The sequence below is a fragment of the Wyeomyia smithii genome, chromosome 1 (assembly GCF_029784165.1).
Source record: "Wyeomyia smithii strain HCP4-BCI-WySm-NY-G18 chromosome 1, ASM2978416v1, whole genome shotgun sequence".
Taxonomy (NCBI): domain Eukaryota; kingdom Metazoa; phylum Arthropoda; class Insecta; order Diptera; family Culicidae; genus Wyeomyia; species Wyeomyia smithii.
Genome location: NC_073694.1, coordinates 179,136,278 through 179,153,201, shown reverse-complemented (window position 1 = coordinate 179,153,201; position 16,924 = coordinate 179,136,278). Strand labels below are relative to the sequence as shown.

The 16,924-nt window shown below is 38.8% G+C and overlaps 1 protein-coding gene across 1 annotated transcript in view; it reads left to right on the top strand.

The window, feature by feature from the left end:
• Positions 1-1,629: 1,629 nt before the first annotated feature.
• Positions 1,630-16,924, top strand: part of LOC129717735 (GILT-like protein 1) — a 35,854-nt gene continuing 20,559 nt past the window's right edge. Inside the window, exon 1 of the mRNA XM_055667855.1 lies at positions 1,630-1,888. Coding sequence (XP_055523830.1) covers positions 1,823-1,888 — 66 coding nt within the window. The 5' untranslated portion in view covers positions 1,630-1,822. The remainder of the gene's footprint in view (positions 1,889-16,924) is intronic.

The window sequence follows — 16,924 nt, the reverse complement described above, 5'->3', positions numbered from 1 at the left end:
TTTCACTACAATAAAGATCATATACGTAATTAAATTTTGTTTCTGTTAGAATTGGTAATTAAAAAAGATTTACAAAACTTCAAGTTCATTTTTCTCTGATTACCATCAATGTCAGATAGGACCTTTTGAAATGTTTCTCTAGAGTTGGTGTCTATTCATGAAGTCTGTGCCAGGGGTGCTCGCATGTGATTGGTATATTAATCGTGAAAATTCGACATCGAAACTTTTATTCAAATTTCACTGTTAAACAATGAAATGATAATGATAACTGAGGAATCACAAAATTGTCCATCATTTTATCAATCCAACGACATATTGATTATTGTAATCCATCATGTGGTTACATCAGCATTACCGTTTGAAATCTTTCATTCCAACGTTACACCTTGGTTTTAGTTTCCGCAGAATGTATTTCGATATAGTGCGGTTAGACGAAGTCCTACGTCAAAAAAAGAAAAATGATGGATATCGTTTTCCAAGATTCTCTCAAGCACTGGCTGTGCGACTAAAAATTTTAAGCAATCATCAAATTGATTAAGCCCAATCGAGTGTATTCCCAAACCTATTGCAAGAAATACATTGACATAAGACAGGCTGTCGTACTTCGAAGTTATCCTTGCGGTCGTATCATATAAACAACCTTCCAACTTTTTTAAATTCTATTTTCGTTCTTTGGGTGAAACGATAATAAAAAATGCCCAATGCTCATCCGACACTGGCATAACCACTACACAGTAAGAAAACTTTATGTCGTATCGCATATAAAGAATTACTTCCATCGCTTATGATAGAAGATTCCTTAATATTTCACGCAAATTTGATGATATTGCACATAATTTTCGAACAAAATCGCGGTTTACGTCAGAAGCAACTTCAAAGTTTCTTACGTTGTACAATTGAGTTTTCGCTGGGCTATCGCTTGTTATTAACTATTGAAGCATTTTTCCAGTCAAAAGCTTCCGTAAGCGTTTTTGCTGGTTTAGAACTATATTCTATGTTTATACTATATCCGACACATACCCAACATATTTGAGTGCTGTATCAATATGTTCTCGATAAACATAAAGTTACATATTTTACTTTCGAATAAGCTTCGCCTTTGGCGTACTACAATTTATGACTCACAACCCTCACAACTGTTGAATAAAAAAACATCAATACACAGTACAGTAATACAACAAGTGAATCAAAGCAAATCAGGTTATGAGTAACGTTTTTACTAATATGTCATGATCATGCTAAACTGCGTCACGTGGAAAGGGAATGTTCAACGGAACAAAACATCCACTCTCTCCCCTGTATTTTTTTGTTCAAATCGTGTTTCTTGTTGTGCCCAAGACGGCGGCGGTTGATGATATTTTTTCCAATTATCAAATGTGCTAATAACCAAAACACACAGTTTCGCGTTGCGGTTTTTCGTTAAATCCGAAACCCGCCTCACGTTTACAGGTCTAGCATGGTTAGCACCTTCAGTGGTTATTACATTCGGTTGTAGTTTGTTTTCCATTAGTGCTTCAACCATATTTTGGCTGCCCGCAACCAACAGGTACCTGTGTATCTGTATATATGCGTTAATACCTTCGTCGGTTCGGTATTTCATGGTGTTGAGGCGGCAAGTCGCTTGCCAATGCAAAGCGTGAGTTGGATAAAAAAACATGACCTATTCAGTCAGTCACGACGTTCCCAACGGTTAGCACGTAACTCTCAGTGTTGTCCAGGCGAAACTCCCCGCGCCCGCAGAGAAACCTGTTTCCACAGAGTGATTGTTTTAGAAAGAAAGAAAATAGAAACGAAACCTGCAGCGAAAGTGCTCTCGCCCGAAATGTCGATCAAGAATATTATGCTGCTGATAAGCCTGTTCGTAGCTGGGAGCTACGCCCAATCCAAGGTAAGTGTCTAAGTTGGGAGGGTGTGGTCCCCGACTTTTTCCCATGGAAGAAAGCCCTGTGCAGTGAATTTGGTATTTTCCTTTTTATCGTTTATTGTCACGCTTCGGTAACAACTCTGCTGGGGAATGCGTTGACTGCGGGTTAATCGTTAAACTAACTCTTGGAACTGGGCGAAAAGAATGTTCTTCAGCTGACAGTGTATGAGTGAGAATGAATCGACAGATTCCGACAATCATTTTCAAGATCTCTCTCTCTCTCTCGTATGTGGTTGTTCGACACAATCCTCGTTTCTATGCTACATCGCGCGTGATCGCGTGGCTGCGGATGTTTCTGATACCTTGAAAATAAAAGGGGGCTTGCTGGTTGCACTGCAACTGAAGATGAGGCTCTACTTTGTGGCACAATGAATCATCACTTGCATAATAGTGTTTGGGGTACCTATAATTGTACGGAAATAAATTGCCATTGTGGAAAATGAATAACAAACATGAATGATTGCTATGGTAACAAATTGTACGTGAGTCGCGCAAAAATCGATGGTCCTTCGAGCAGCCGTGAAGTGGCGAGAAACCGCAGAACTACTCAGCAGCAATGGTTTGAAAGTGAAACTATCAATTTTAAACTGATAGAATTCACCCTCATTTTCTTCTGTTTAGGTTCTACGGTACTTATCTGAAATGCATAGTACGAAGGGTAATTTTGATAATGATGTTAGCCTATTGTTACCGCAACCGGCACAAACGCAGCAGGCGACGCAAGTTAATTTGTTCCGTTTGCTGTAATAGCTCATGTGTTGATAGTAATCAACCTTGTTTTTTTTTCATTCTATAAAAAAAAAAAACGAACAAGTAAAAAGCGAAAGTGTCACCTTACTGCGATTGGAACGTAATTAGACTTGTGCCCGAAGCCGCCACCATAATAAATGTGAATTCTGAATTATGTTTTGTTCTTGTTAAAAATGAGCTCAGAGACTTCAGCGCTTTAATATTAAACAAATTAGCAACGTTTCGGTGCCATCAGGTTAGCCTTCTCAGCACATGCCAAAAAAAAATCAAATTTGTAAAAAAAAGGTTATTACAATATCGAGTACTTTAATTACTGCAAAGATGCCTATCAATCTTTATCAATATATCGGCATTTTTTTCTGCTATTGACAACAGTCGAAGTATAAAAAAATCAGTGCTTGGAGAAATTGGTTGGAGTTATTACTGCAAGCTTTCTCTCTTTTTATCCATAAGTGTAACTTAAACTTGTGTACTTCTTTTACTTTATTGTATTTTCTATTTGTTTTTGTTAAAAATATTACCATCTCAGCTGTAGAGAAAAAAAAAACAAAGTAGAAAAACAGCTTGATACTAATTTTTCTTCCAGAATCAACGTTGTTATTTACGCCACCGGTTATATTATCAACGCACAACTCTAAACGTAACATCAGTAAAAACCATGCTTGGTAATACAATATAAAAAAATATCACGTGGTTATACATTGTTTGCTTCGAATGCATCAACATGTTAAATTAAGCACAACCTCAAGGCAATTTATCTATCTATTGTTTGAGTTTCTATTGTTAACAAAAATTCAGAACTCGGCTATGATTCAAATTTCGAACACTTCAATGTTATCACTAAGGAAAAGATAGGCAAACCGTCTCAACACTGACTGTTACTTTTTTCAACGCCTGCTGGTTGCCTGGGAGTGGTCCTACAGTGAAGAGCTATACATCACTGGGTAAAGGACATTCCAAGGAACGAAATTGCATATAGTAATTATACTTTATTACTCTAGCTATTACAATGTGGCTTTTATTCTGAAGTGTTCGAAGTTTGAGACTGTTCTAAGTTTGAAACAAAACGGTATTTTAATGTTAAGATCCTTCTTATGGTTTTCGGGAAATTCAAGATGAAACGGTGTCAAAGCCATAAATAGCCGACTTCGAGCCAGCCAGAACATGGCGAACACAACAGTACAGTCGTGCGCGAAGTGCAAAAAGAATATCAATTCGCGGAACGGAAAACCGCTGCAATGCGACGGAAAGTGTAATCAATGGTTCCATAAGTCGTGTACGTCAGTGTCCGATGCGGAATATCAGGATATTCAAACGGTTCCTGATAAATTTTGGTTTTGTATTCCTTGTAAAGAAAGCCGAAATAAAAGCAGACGTAGCATACTGAACATGGCAGATCAACCATTGTCTACTCCGAAAGCAGAAACCAACCAGTTTGCTAACTCATCCAGCATAGAGGTCATAATACAACGGATAGAATCTAAGTTGGACCAGCTCATTAGCTGGCAAAAAGATATCGTGTCCGAAGTACGAGGTATCCAGGAATCCCTCGAAAAACTGCAACGACTACTGAGACTCTGATGGATGAACAACAGCAGCTACGTATAGATGAAGAAAAAAAAACAGCAGCTACGTGATGAAAATTATGAGCTGCGTAGGCAGGTGGAATGGTGTGAAATTGAAATTGATAGACCGACAAAAGCAGGACAAGCTTAAAAAGTCAATTGAAATTTCTAATGTACCCGTGAAAGAGGATGAAAATTTACTCGATATTGCTACTAGCATCTGTCGGGCAATAGGAGTAAGTCTGGAAGGTGATGATGTGAAGGAAATCTTCAGGGTATCGAATAATTTGTCCCCGAAGTCACTACTTCCTCCATCAATTCATGTGAAACTGCATAAGAAGAGCAAAAAAGACGAGGTGATGAAGAGTAAAAGAGGAATAAAGGAGCTTACAACTGCTGAACTCAACTTGTCGGCCAGTAGCGGACGCAACGTTAATATTTACATCAACGAAGTGTTAACGAAGCGCAACCGTTACTTGTTCAAGCAAGCTAGGGACTTAAAACGTAATGGTCAACTAAAATTTGTTTGGTTCAAAGATGGTAGATTGTTAGTTAGGAAAACAGAAAAGGGGAAAGTAAGAGAAATTGCTTCCACCAACACATGAAATGAACTCACTAAATGATCCTGACTTACATCTACTATTTCAACCAAACACCAAAACTATACGCTCCATACACAATCTCAGTTCGACAAGTCCAATAGCCTGAAACTGTTCTACTTCAATGCAAGAAGCTTAAAAAATAAAATGATTGAACTAGAGTACCTGCTGGACGAAATAAATCCCCGTATCGACGTAATTCTGATAACCGAAACATGGACACACCAAGATATTGAGCCATCCATGTCACTCCAAAATTATCAATGTTTCTTTGCATCCCGCTCTACGAGAAGAGGTGGCGGGACAGCGATATATGTTCACGAAAACCATCATTGTAAACACCTCAGCAGTTTCTGCGACGAATATAACAGCATCACGGCTGTCGAAATCGGGCGACAGGATAAAATAACACTAGCTTGCGTTTACAGACCGCCGCAAATCGCGACGACACAGATAGACACCTTTTGCCACCTATTAGATGATTTCCTCATGTCACTATCTTCTGGTACCACTATCGTCACAGGTGACTTCAACTTCAATCTACTAGTTTCGACACCTGGCTTGGAAAGCTACAAAAACACTGTTCTATCTAACGGCTTCAAATTTTGTGACACAACTCCGACCCGATACAGCTCGTGCTTAGATCATATCCTTACTAACAACACTGGAATTAGTATATCTCTGCAGCACTTACAGTACAGTCTATTTGACCATAATGCGATATTTGTGGAAGTGGATCGTGCCAACGAAGCCGAACCGAACTTGGATGAATTCTATCATAAAATCGATTCTATTCTAACATAAATCGAGCCACCACATCGAGTTTTCGAAGGTACAATACTCGATAATAGTTAATGCGTCACATAAGAAAACGCTATTTTACGTTTGCTGTGGTGATGCAAACATAAAATACTGTTTTTAAAGAGAACGCATTAATTATTTCCAACTCATGTGCCTCTGAAAATTTCAAGTGGTGGCTCGAAGTCAACCATTTGTAGCTTCGACACCGTTTTACCTTAAATCTTTTTATTTCTTTCTCAGTATTCAGTAGTCGACGGCCTCTATCGGGATTTACTTATAAATATGTATAGTTTTTGGTGGTCGTTCCTCCGACATTTTAGCTCGGGGTACGATGCTGGCCTAACAAGTTCCAAATCGGAATGTAGCACTAAGGCTTTGCTTTTGCTTTACTTTGCCCAGCCCACTGAAGTTTGCCGTGTGTTTTCCGCTTGACTATATCTGCCGATTTGAAAGCCTGATACACTTCATGCTTCATGCGTCTGCGCCAAATACCATTTTCCAGCTGGCCCCCAAGGGTTGAACGTAAGATTCTGCGCTCAAAAATACAAAGAGCTCGCCAATCAGCTTCTTTCAGTGTCCGTGCTACATGGCCATTGAGGACCACCGGGAGAACCAGTGTTGTAGATAGTGCTAGATTTGTTTCCAACTCAAGCAGCTTCCCTCTTGAGAGGTCCTAAGGCCTCTTCCACCGCTTTACTATTAACTCCAATAATGGCGATATCGTCCGCAAAACCTAGGAGCTGGTGCCGCTACTCTGCACGCCAGCTCCCCGACCCTCCCACCTTCCAATGCGATGTTGAACAATAAGTGTGACAGCTCGTCTTTTTGCTTCAAACCATCTGCCGTCAGCAATGCGTCCGATATCTCACCAGTCTAATTAGTTTTGTTGGAAAACCACGCTCGCGCATTATCTGTCATAACTACTTTCTCTTAACTGAGTCGTACGCTGCCCTGAAGTCTATGAACAGGTGGTGAACCTGCAAGTTGAATTGTCGAAATTTATCAAGGTCCGTTGTGGGGCGTTTCCATCGAAAACCACATTAATTTCCTGCAACAGTCTTAGAACAGGATGCGAAAGAGAATTTTGTACGCGGAATTGACCTTACTACAGTCCAGGCGGTGGCCTTTTTTGTAGATCGGGCGTATGAGATCCTAGAGCAATTCTTCATCAGCCCACGCTTTCAGCATGATAAGATGAATGGTACGATGTTCGCTCCCGAAATTGGAAAGGTCAGCAGGAGGGCCATCCTAGTTATTTAACTGCTTCGTTAACCTCGTCCATGGTTGGTAGATCAACAGCTAGTCCATCATTTTTAATATCAATCATGCTCTTTCCGACGCCTCTGTCTTCCTCGCACTTCAGCAGCACAATTGCATGTTGTTTCCAATGCCTTGCCACTTCTGATTTATCGATATTCAGGTTCCCTTTCCTGTCGTTGCAATTGACAGTTTTTTGTTAATCTTTTTGTAGAATTTCCTCGAATCGTGCCTAGAGAAGTAGCACTCCGCCTCCGCAACAACACGCTTTCAATGACGTTTTTTCCGATGCCGGAGTCTCTTTTCAGCAGCCCTAGCTGCCGATATCTCCCTCCGTTGTGACGTGTCACAGCCGTCTCCGACATGTGACATCTGACGCGATTCTTCTCATACGTCGCTCGCTGAAATTCAGCGTCAAACCACTCGTTGAGCGTGGTTGTCGCAGCTGTACTCAACACTTCTCGCGCTGTGGATATATGTCCACTGTTTGTTCAGGTCCCCTTCAACTTGCTCATCAAATTTTTGCGAGTACTCTGCAACCAGTCCTTCAGTTGATGCTGGATGTTCAACCGCAACTTTCTCATTGTCCTTGATTTTAATACGCTGGACAACCGAGCGCGGGTCTTGGATACCACGAGATAGTGATCCGAGTTAACGTTGGGTCTTCTGAACGACCTTACGTCTGTAAACTCTGAAAAGTGCCGCCCTAATGGCTGCAGCGAAATTGGTAAGCCTCAGGCCATTATCGTTGGTAGAAGAGTGGAAGCTTTCTCTACCAATTACTCTAGATTACTAGAAGTCTTCCTACCTGATCTCCGATGACGATCTTAGTGTCATGTCCTGGGTACTCACTGTACGTCTTCTCAAGGAAATCATGAAATTCCTTCTCCTCGCCATCGGACACGTACACGTACACATTGATTTGGCTGTAAATGGAAAATTAACCCTTAATTCTCGGCCTCTATCTATCACGCTTCATCTGTTTCCCAGTTAGTACGAAACCGACTCCTTTGTCTACTTTCACGCCGCCTCTGGAGTAGGTATGGTAGTTAAGTAGATATGGCTGCTACCTCGGGACAGGGCTGCCGTCTTAGATTTAGCTGGCGAGGCATCGCATTTCATGATTCGACGGGCCAGACGCTGTTGTTTGCCGCCCCTAACATCGGGAGATAGCCGCGTACGACTCCCATCCCAGTCAGCATAGGGCAATGTTTTCACCGGGAGTTGGTCACACGATCCCCGCTAAGGTTACTCATATCTCGATCGGTGGATTTTTTTTCACTTTTGACGACCAGTTATCAACACAGGTTTGCCTTGGTGCTCAAACTGAAAAAAAAGGCAGAGGCTTTTTAATCTGTAAATTTTGATGTTCCTACTCAGGCCGAAAGTACGTGAAGTCTTCAGAGACTTCACTAAAGTTTCCCATAAGCAAGCGTAGGAGCGACGAACTCGGTAAGCAATTACTCAGCGGCCTTTTGACGCATTTTCGGGCTTGCTAGGGGCATCAGAATTCACAGGAATGATTTGAAAGCTATGATATTTCATTTTTTTCAGTTTCAGCTCAAGGGCAAAACTTGTGTTTACCTGTGTAATTAGATACCTAACTAAAATTAAGAAATAGGTACCTAGTGTATTCAGAAAACGGTTTTTGTTATGTTATTTTGGAGAACTTCGTCAATGGTCAAAACTATTGACTTTTCGAGAAATCACAGATCTGTTAATGTCCAAAGATGGTTCTTTTTACACTCTAAAACATTCTCGAAGAGACTAATGCTCTAATGTGTAACGTTGATTTTTGCCATTTTTTTCATTTCTGGGCCACAGTGTGCTGGGGTGACTTTGCGCATTGAAGTAACTCGAATCGAGAGAAATCAAACTCGTTTCGAGGTGAAGTTGGTATTGCGTATTATTTTTTACACCCCAATTTTATTGCAGTTTATTTCGAGCAAACATTGACTCGAAAACGAATATCAGATTTATCTAGGGGCTAGACAACTTTATTTTCATGAAAAATATTTCGCTGATATTATAAGATATCATCACATCACACCGATGCCTAATAATGCAACGATAAATACTTTGTAATATCTAATATTGGAAATATTCCGTTATATATCAATAGCATCTTGTCCCTAGAGATTGGTATTTTTTACGTTTATAATGAGATTTGTCCTTAAAACAAAATCTTAATCTTTGAATGTTTTTCTACGATTCTTCTAGTGATGAAAATGGTTTTAGGAATATACAAAGACGTAAATAAAAAGATATGAGTATTAGGCATACATTAAATGAAACAAAGTTAGTTATTTTCTGATGCAAAAGAAATTTTGTTTTCATGGTTCCGTCAACATTTCAAGAAAAGGCGGGGAGCACTCAAACCAATTTTAAATACAATATTTCACTCCAAACTGCACTAGTACACTTCCTGCTCCGTTAAAGTTAGCCCCTACTTTGAATCTACTCGCTAGTGGATTCTACCAAAATAATGTTTTTCCGCTTCACAGATTTTTAGTGAAATTATTCATGTTTTAGTCAACAAACTTAAAGACTGGAACGCGCAAAAGTTGGTCGACTTCAAATTGGTGTAATTCTGTTATTAATGCATTGAAAAAACCATGAAATGTTGCATTTGGAAGTTTATTGTATATACAATGGTTGCCAAAATGGGTTTTCACCGGTTGCTCTCAAGTTTTCAAAATGGCGTCTAAGCAAGAGGAACAGCGTGTTCTCGCACGCCAAATTGGCAAAATTGGTGGATGTGGCCAAATCGACCATAACATATATTTCAAAAGTGTTCAGGGAGCGTCTGTCGACCGTCAGGAAGCCTAGAAGTGGCGACAATCGTAATTCGGACGTGGCATCGACGATGAAGAAGGTGGAAGCGAATTATAGGCGGAATCCTAACCTCTCCATGAGGTACGTCACTGGCAAGGTCATTGTCTCCCATATTAATGTGCAGCGGGCCAAGAAACGAGCCGGGTTGTCGACGTTTAAGGCGGTGAAGGTGGCGAACCCAAATTACGATCAAAACACCTCGGCAAAGCGGTGGTCCGGAAAACTGTAATCTGCTAACAAAGTTCGACCGTGGGTGACGAAACTTATGTGAAGGTTGATTTCGAGCAGCTTCCGGGACAGGAATTTTATAACGTGTCAGGAAAAGGGAAGGTGGCTTAAATTTTCAAAACCATCAAATTATCGAAATTCCCGAAAAAAAACCTCGTCTGCCAGGCCACATGCACGTGTGGTCTAAAAAGCGGCATTTCCATCACTACGAAACCGTCAATAAAGAGATCTACGTCCAGGAAAGCCTGGAAAATCGGTTGCTACCATTCCTAGAGCAACATAACACGTGTGTGCTGTTCTGGTCGGACTTGGCAAGCTGCAAATTAATAAACCCATCGAAAACGAGCAGCAGAATAAATCTAGCTGGCGTTTGGCGACGAATAAGGTCGATAAGACCACTGTACAAAATTTAATGAAAGGGGTTAAGCGGAAGGCACGGCAATTTGGATTTGGCAAACCTAAAAAATAAACGTACATTTTTGAAGTAGAATACTTCTCTCAGGAAGCTCGGCTACATAGGGATGTGAAATGAATATCTAAAACCGAAAAAAGTGAAAAATATGTCTAATTTCAAATGCTAATTAATCGGTTAGTATTCGATGGATTTCTTTCGTTCTTGCAGCAATAGATTGGAAAATCTTTCAAGATTCTTCCCAAATGCAGATAATTGCCATTTTATTTTTCAAACTATTGTACTATTGAAAATAGTCAAGCCTTGTCAAAACGAAAACTTCGGCCTCTGATTGGTCGTTATATGATTGCTTCCCAAGCACGGTCGACAGAATCATAGACCTTTACATTTGAAATGTGCTATTTAGCCTATATAAGAGCCTGTTTCACCTGAAGCCGTTCATTATAATTCTAGACTGCAACAACAGCAGTCCTCCCTTAGCAGCAGCAGTGGATACAGCAGCAGTAGCAGTGCAGCGGACAACGGCCACAGCTGTGGTATGGCAATGGATTTCGGAACGCGTCTCAGCATTGATAGCAGGACCAGGTGATGCAGGGCAGCGGATACCAATGGCAACGGAAGCGTCCAATACTGTGGCAACGGGGATAGCGCAGCGGTTGACGTTGGTCTCAGCATCTATATAAGCAGGTCCAGCTGATGCAGTGTGGCATTTTAGTGAAATGCTGTCTCTGGGCGATAGCAGACACACTAGCAAATGCATCCAATGAAAAAAAAAAAAACGTTCTGGAAAGCTTTTCAGTGCTTATTTTCCCCCAAGGAATACTTTATTCGCATTGCCAGTGATAACGCAAAGATGTGATCGGCATCTTATCAAACATTGAATTAAACAACAAATTGTCCTTTTCAGGATGAAATAAAAACCTAATTGAAGAGTTGATATTTTCTCTTAAATCAATTTAAACTTTCAAGAAATTTGGAACATATATATTTGGCTTTATCTACGTGTCTCAGAACGTACTGAATTACCTTTTCCTTCAGTCATGAGCACAACATCCGAAAAGCTTTCATTATCAGCATGAAAATTAATTTTTCGCGTAATCAAAATTCAAAAATTATCAAGTCCAAATCATGACAAGCAACTATATTATTGAGAATGGTGAATCCTTGTTGAAGCGCGAAATTTGACTGATCTGATTAGTCGTTAATATGATTGCTTCCCAAGCACGGTCGACAGAATCATAGACCTTGGCATTTTAAATTTGCTATTTGTCTGTATGAGAGTAAGGATGGGAATTATCGACTGAAACGGCTATCGATAGTTATCGATGATTTCCCACTACCATCGATAGGTTTTTATCCCTGTATAAGAGCCTGTTTCAGTCGAAGCCGCTCATAATAGTTCAACAGACAACAATAATAATAATAGACAACAGCAGTCTTCCCTTAGCAGCAGCAGCAGCAGTGCTCATTTTGACAACACATGAGCCGTCTAGTTTTGAGTGTTAAATCAGCTTTTCACTGTTTATTTTATCACAAGGAATACTTTATTCGCACTGTCAGTGATAACGCCAAGATGTGATCGGTATCTTATCCGATATTGAATTGAACAACAAATTAATAAATTACTGACACGCAACAGCCGGGTTTTCTTGTAAAAGTATTCTACTTCATCCTTGCGGTCGTGGCTTTGCACACTACCCTCCTGTGATTTTTCCTTTAAATATTTGAGTTGAACTACCAAAATAAACATAAGAAGTTTTTTGTATAATGAATTTTGACTGAAAGAAACAATTTTTTGTCGACCAATTTTTGCGCGTTCCAGTCTTTAGGTACGAACGAATGTCTTCAACTTATCGACCATTCTTTGCTCGATCAAACCATTACGTAATGCCAGTTTTGCTTGAAGATCAACTGCAATAATACACCATCTACTCGTTTCGAGCTCGAATCGAAATCGGCAATGTCAAATATGGTCGAAACGAAAAGCGCAATGCCACCACTGGTCTCGGTATACGATGCTAATCTAACAGGCCAGTTGTTGCACGGTCGAACCCCGGCTTGGGGAGACTGTTCAGAATCAGTAGTACTACAATATTACTCGAAATACATACCTTTTCAAAGAAGTTTATGTACCAATCGCTTCTTTTTTACATTATTAACACTAGTGAATCATTTTATCTTATCATATTGCATAAATCGTACGGAAATTGAAAAACACATTTTGAGGCCAATCTCTTGCATTTTATACAACTCGTTCCGTAAGGCAGTACGCCACCAAACAACAGTAAGTGCTTTTCAGTGCGTCTTGAACTGTCCTACAGATCAGACGTTTTTTCGGTTGCTTGTGGACTGGTCTTTGACTGCCTATAGCTTCAAAGTTTGTGTTTTGTCAGTGTGTCTTTTAAAGACTACCTGAAAGTTATTTCCCATCAGTCTTTCTCAAGACTACCTACTTTTGAATTTAACATTTGTTTTAACTTTTTTCGTATCACCTGAAATGGCTGGACGGAAAAAGAAACCTCGCATCGCTGCAGGGAGGAAAAGAGAGGCATCTCTTTCTGACACATCGAGTGTCTGTAGTGACAATCCTTTTGATATTTTGCCTGAGCAAGAAGCTGGTGAAATGGAAGTTACCAATAATGAAGCTATACAAAATATAAAATCTTTAAAAAAGGAGAAAGTTCCACCTATTGTGGTAACTATTTCTTCTGAATTTAATATATTCAAAAAGGAACTTTCAACGTTTGTTTCTGACGTTAAAGTTACCTATCGAATTGGCCGTAGAGGTGAATGCCGCTTATTAGCCGACTCAGTAAAGGGTCGTGATCGTCTTGTTCAGTATTTAACTGACAAGATGTACAAATTTTCTACATATGACACCAAGAACGCCAAGCCGTTCAAGGTTGTCTTGAAAGGTCTCACCAACGATCAAACCGTTGATGAGATCAAACTTACTTTAACAGAATTACTTGGCATAGCCCCTACCCAAGTAATTCTAATGAAACAAAAATCACGAGGCGAAAACAGTCAGAGAACTGGAATTTCCCTTGTTAATTATTAAATTCATTTTTACCGCAATGAGGTTAACAACTTAAAATTTTTTGAAAAAGCACATGCGCGTGTAAAATGGGAAACTTATAGGAAGTATGGCGGAGGTGAAAAGCATATCACCCAATGCCGTACTTGCCAACGTTATGGCCATGGTTCCAAATTCTGTAACATGGACCAAAAATGTCTTAATTGTGGAGACTCTTCTCACAAAAAGGACACATGTCCTGTGAAAGAGAGTAAAAATTTTCGCTGTGCGAATTGTAACGGCAACCATATGTCAAATTTTTATCAATGCCCAGTCCGTTTAGCAATTGTTAAGGCAAGGCAAGGTAAACAAAATTCAATTTCTCAATTAAAACCAACTTCAAAACAAAATTCTCCAAGCGTACCAGTGACGCATAGTTTACCTACCCCTTTGCATACCCGTTTAACTTATGCACAGGTTACAGGTAGTTCGAACATTATACCGCCTAGTGTTGGTAGTTCGAAAATGACCGTTAATATGGGTAAGCAAAACACGCTAGAAAATAATTGTACACCTATTACTCCAGCTAATATTGCTGCCGAAAATATTTTTTCTAATGTCAACTGCCTGGGGCCTATTACGGCAGGTAAACTTTCTTTTTTGCAACAGGCAATGTTCGATCTTATGAACGCCATGTTGCAGGCAAAATCAATGTTTGAAGCCATTCAAATAGGCACAAATTTTACTATTAAAATTGTTTCTAATTTAAAATTTAGCAATGATTTTAAATAAAACAATTAAAATATTAAATTGGAATGCTCGCTCATTGAAGGCCAATGAGAATGAGATTTTTAATTTTTTAACAGTAAATAATGTGCATATTGCAATTATTACTGAAACATTTTTGAAACCTAACATAAAATTAAAATATGATCCCAATTACGTGGTTCATAAATATGATAGGATTCAGGGTTCCGGCGGTGGAGTTGCAATTGTTATTCATCGCCGAATCAAACATCGTGCTCTTCCCCATCTTGAGACGAAAGTTATTGAAACTTTGGGAATTGAAGTTCAAACTGAACTTGGGATTTTATTTATTGCCGCAGCATATTTACCATTTCAATGCACACGCGAGCTCAAAAATTATTTTAAAGGTGATTTACAAAAACTCACCAGAAATCGTTCGAAATTTTTCATAATCGGCGATTTTAACGCTAAACATCGTTCATGGAATAATTCTCAAAGTAATTCCAATGGCAAAATTTTATTCAATGATTGTTCTTCAGGATACTATTCTATTTTGTCTCCGAATAGTCCTACATGCTTTTCTTCTGTAAGAAACCCTTCAACAATTGATTTGGTGCTAACAGATCAAAGTCATGTATGTAGTGATTTGATCACACATGCTGACTTTGATTCTGACCATCTTCCAATAACTTTTTCTTTATCCCATGAATCAGTTTTAAACCCTATGAGCTCTGTTTTTAATTATAACAAGGCTAATTGGGAAAGATACAAAACTCATATTGAGAGAAATTTCAATAATGAGCTTGATTTGCAAAACGAAGTGAATATTGATTCCGCTTTGGAAGCATTAAAATGTGCAATTGTTGATGCCAGGATTCTGTTCCAAAGGCTCAAGTGAAGTTTGATCCATCAATAATTGACGAAAATCTTCAACTTCTAATTCGTTTGAAAAATGTCCGCAGACGTCAATATCAACGTTCTCGTGACCCTGTTTTTAAAACTATTTATAAAGATTTACAGAAAGAGATTAAGCATAGATTTACTCTTCTGAGAAATCAAAATTTTGAGACTAAAGTTGAAAAATTGAAACCATATTCAAAACCATTTTGGAAGCTGTCGAAGATTCTTAAGAAACCTTCAAAGCCTATTCCAGTTTTAAAAGATGGTGAACGTTTTCTTGTATCCAATGAACAAAAGGCTCAAAGACTTGCTCAGCAGTTTGAGAGTGTTCATAACTCAAATTTGAATTTTGTGAGTCCAATTGAAAATGAAGTCACACGTCAATTTGATTTAATTTCTTCCCAGAATTTTTTACCTGCAGAAATAATTGAAACTAACTTGAATGAGATTGAATCAATTATTAAAAATTTCAGAAATATGAAAGCACCTGGTGACGATGGAATCTTTAATATACTGATCAAACATCTCCCTGAGAGTACAATGGAATTTTTAGTGAAAATTTTCAATTGCTGCTTCAAAATTGCATATTTTCCCAAATTATGGAAAAATGCAAAAATTACTCCCATTTTAAAACCGGATAAGAACCCAGCTGAAGTTTCAAGTTATCGACCAATCAGTTTGCTTTCTTCAATAAGTAAACTGTTTGAGAGAATTATTCTTAACAGAATGATGTCACACATCAACGAAAATTCAATTTTTGCAAATGAACAGTTTGGATTTCGCCATGGGCATTCCACAACTCATCAATTGCTCAGAGTTACTAATATGATACGAGCTAACAAATCTGAAGGTTATTCCACTGGAGCTGCTCTTTTAGACATAGAAAAAGCATTCGACAGTGTTTGGCATAAAGGTTTGATTGCGAAATTGCAAACTTTTAATTTTCCAATTTTCCTAATCAAAATTTTAAAAAATTATCTTACTGATCGAACTCTGCTGGTTGTCTATCAGAATTCAAAATCTGATAGATTTCCTGTCAGAGCAGGTGTGCCTCAAGGTTCAGTCTTGGGTCCAGTCCTGTACAACATATTCACTTCAGATCTTCCTGATTTGCCTCCAGGATGCAAAAAGTCATTGTTCTGCGATGACACAAGCATTTCCGTAAAAGGAAAAAGTCTTCGTGTCATATGCAGTCGATTGCAGAAAAGTTTAGATATTTTTTCTTCCTACTTGCAAAAGTGGAAAATCTCTCCCAATGCTTCTAAAACTCAAATGATAATTTTTCCGCATAAGCCTAGGGCTTCTTTCCTCAAGCCAAACAATAATCACGTTGTCAAGATGAATGGGGTTATTTTAAGTTGGTCCGACAAGGTTAAGTACTTGGGACTAATTTATGATAAAAAACTTATTTTCAAAGAGCACATTGAGAGTATACAAGCCAAGTGCATCAAATATACGAGATGTTTATATCCTCTCATTAACAGGAATTCTAAACTTTGTTTAAAGAACAAACTTTTGATTTACAAACAAATTTTTAGACCAGCAATGCTTTATGCTGTACCGATCTGGTCAAGTTGCTGTTCAACAAGGAAGAAAACGCTCCAAAGGATTCAGAATAAAATTCTGAAAATGATTTTGAAGCGTCCTCCTTGGTTTGGTACACTCGAATTACATAGACTTACTGGTGTTGAACCATTAGAAGCTATGTCAAATAAAATTATTAACAATTTTCGACAAAAATCGTTGCAATCCTCAATTGCTACGATAAGCTCTCTTTATAGCCAATAAGTTAGCAATTAAGTTAGTTGTAAGTTTACTTCCCCTTTTCTGACAAGTAGGTTTAAATCCCTACGAATGATAAGTCCTAATTGCGAAAGCAAACAAATCCTA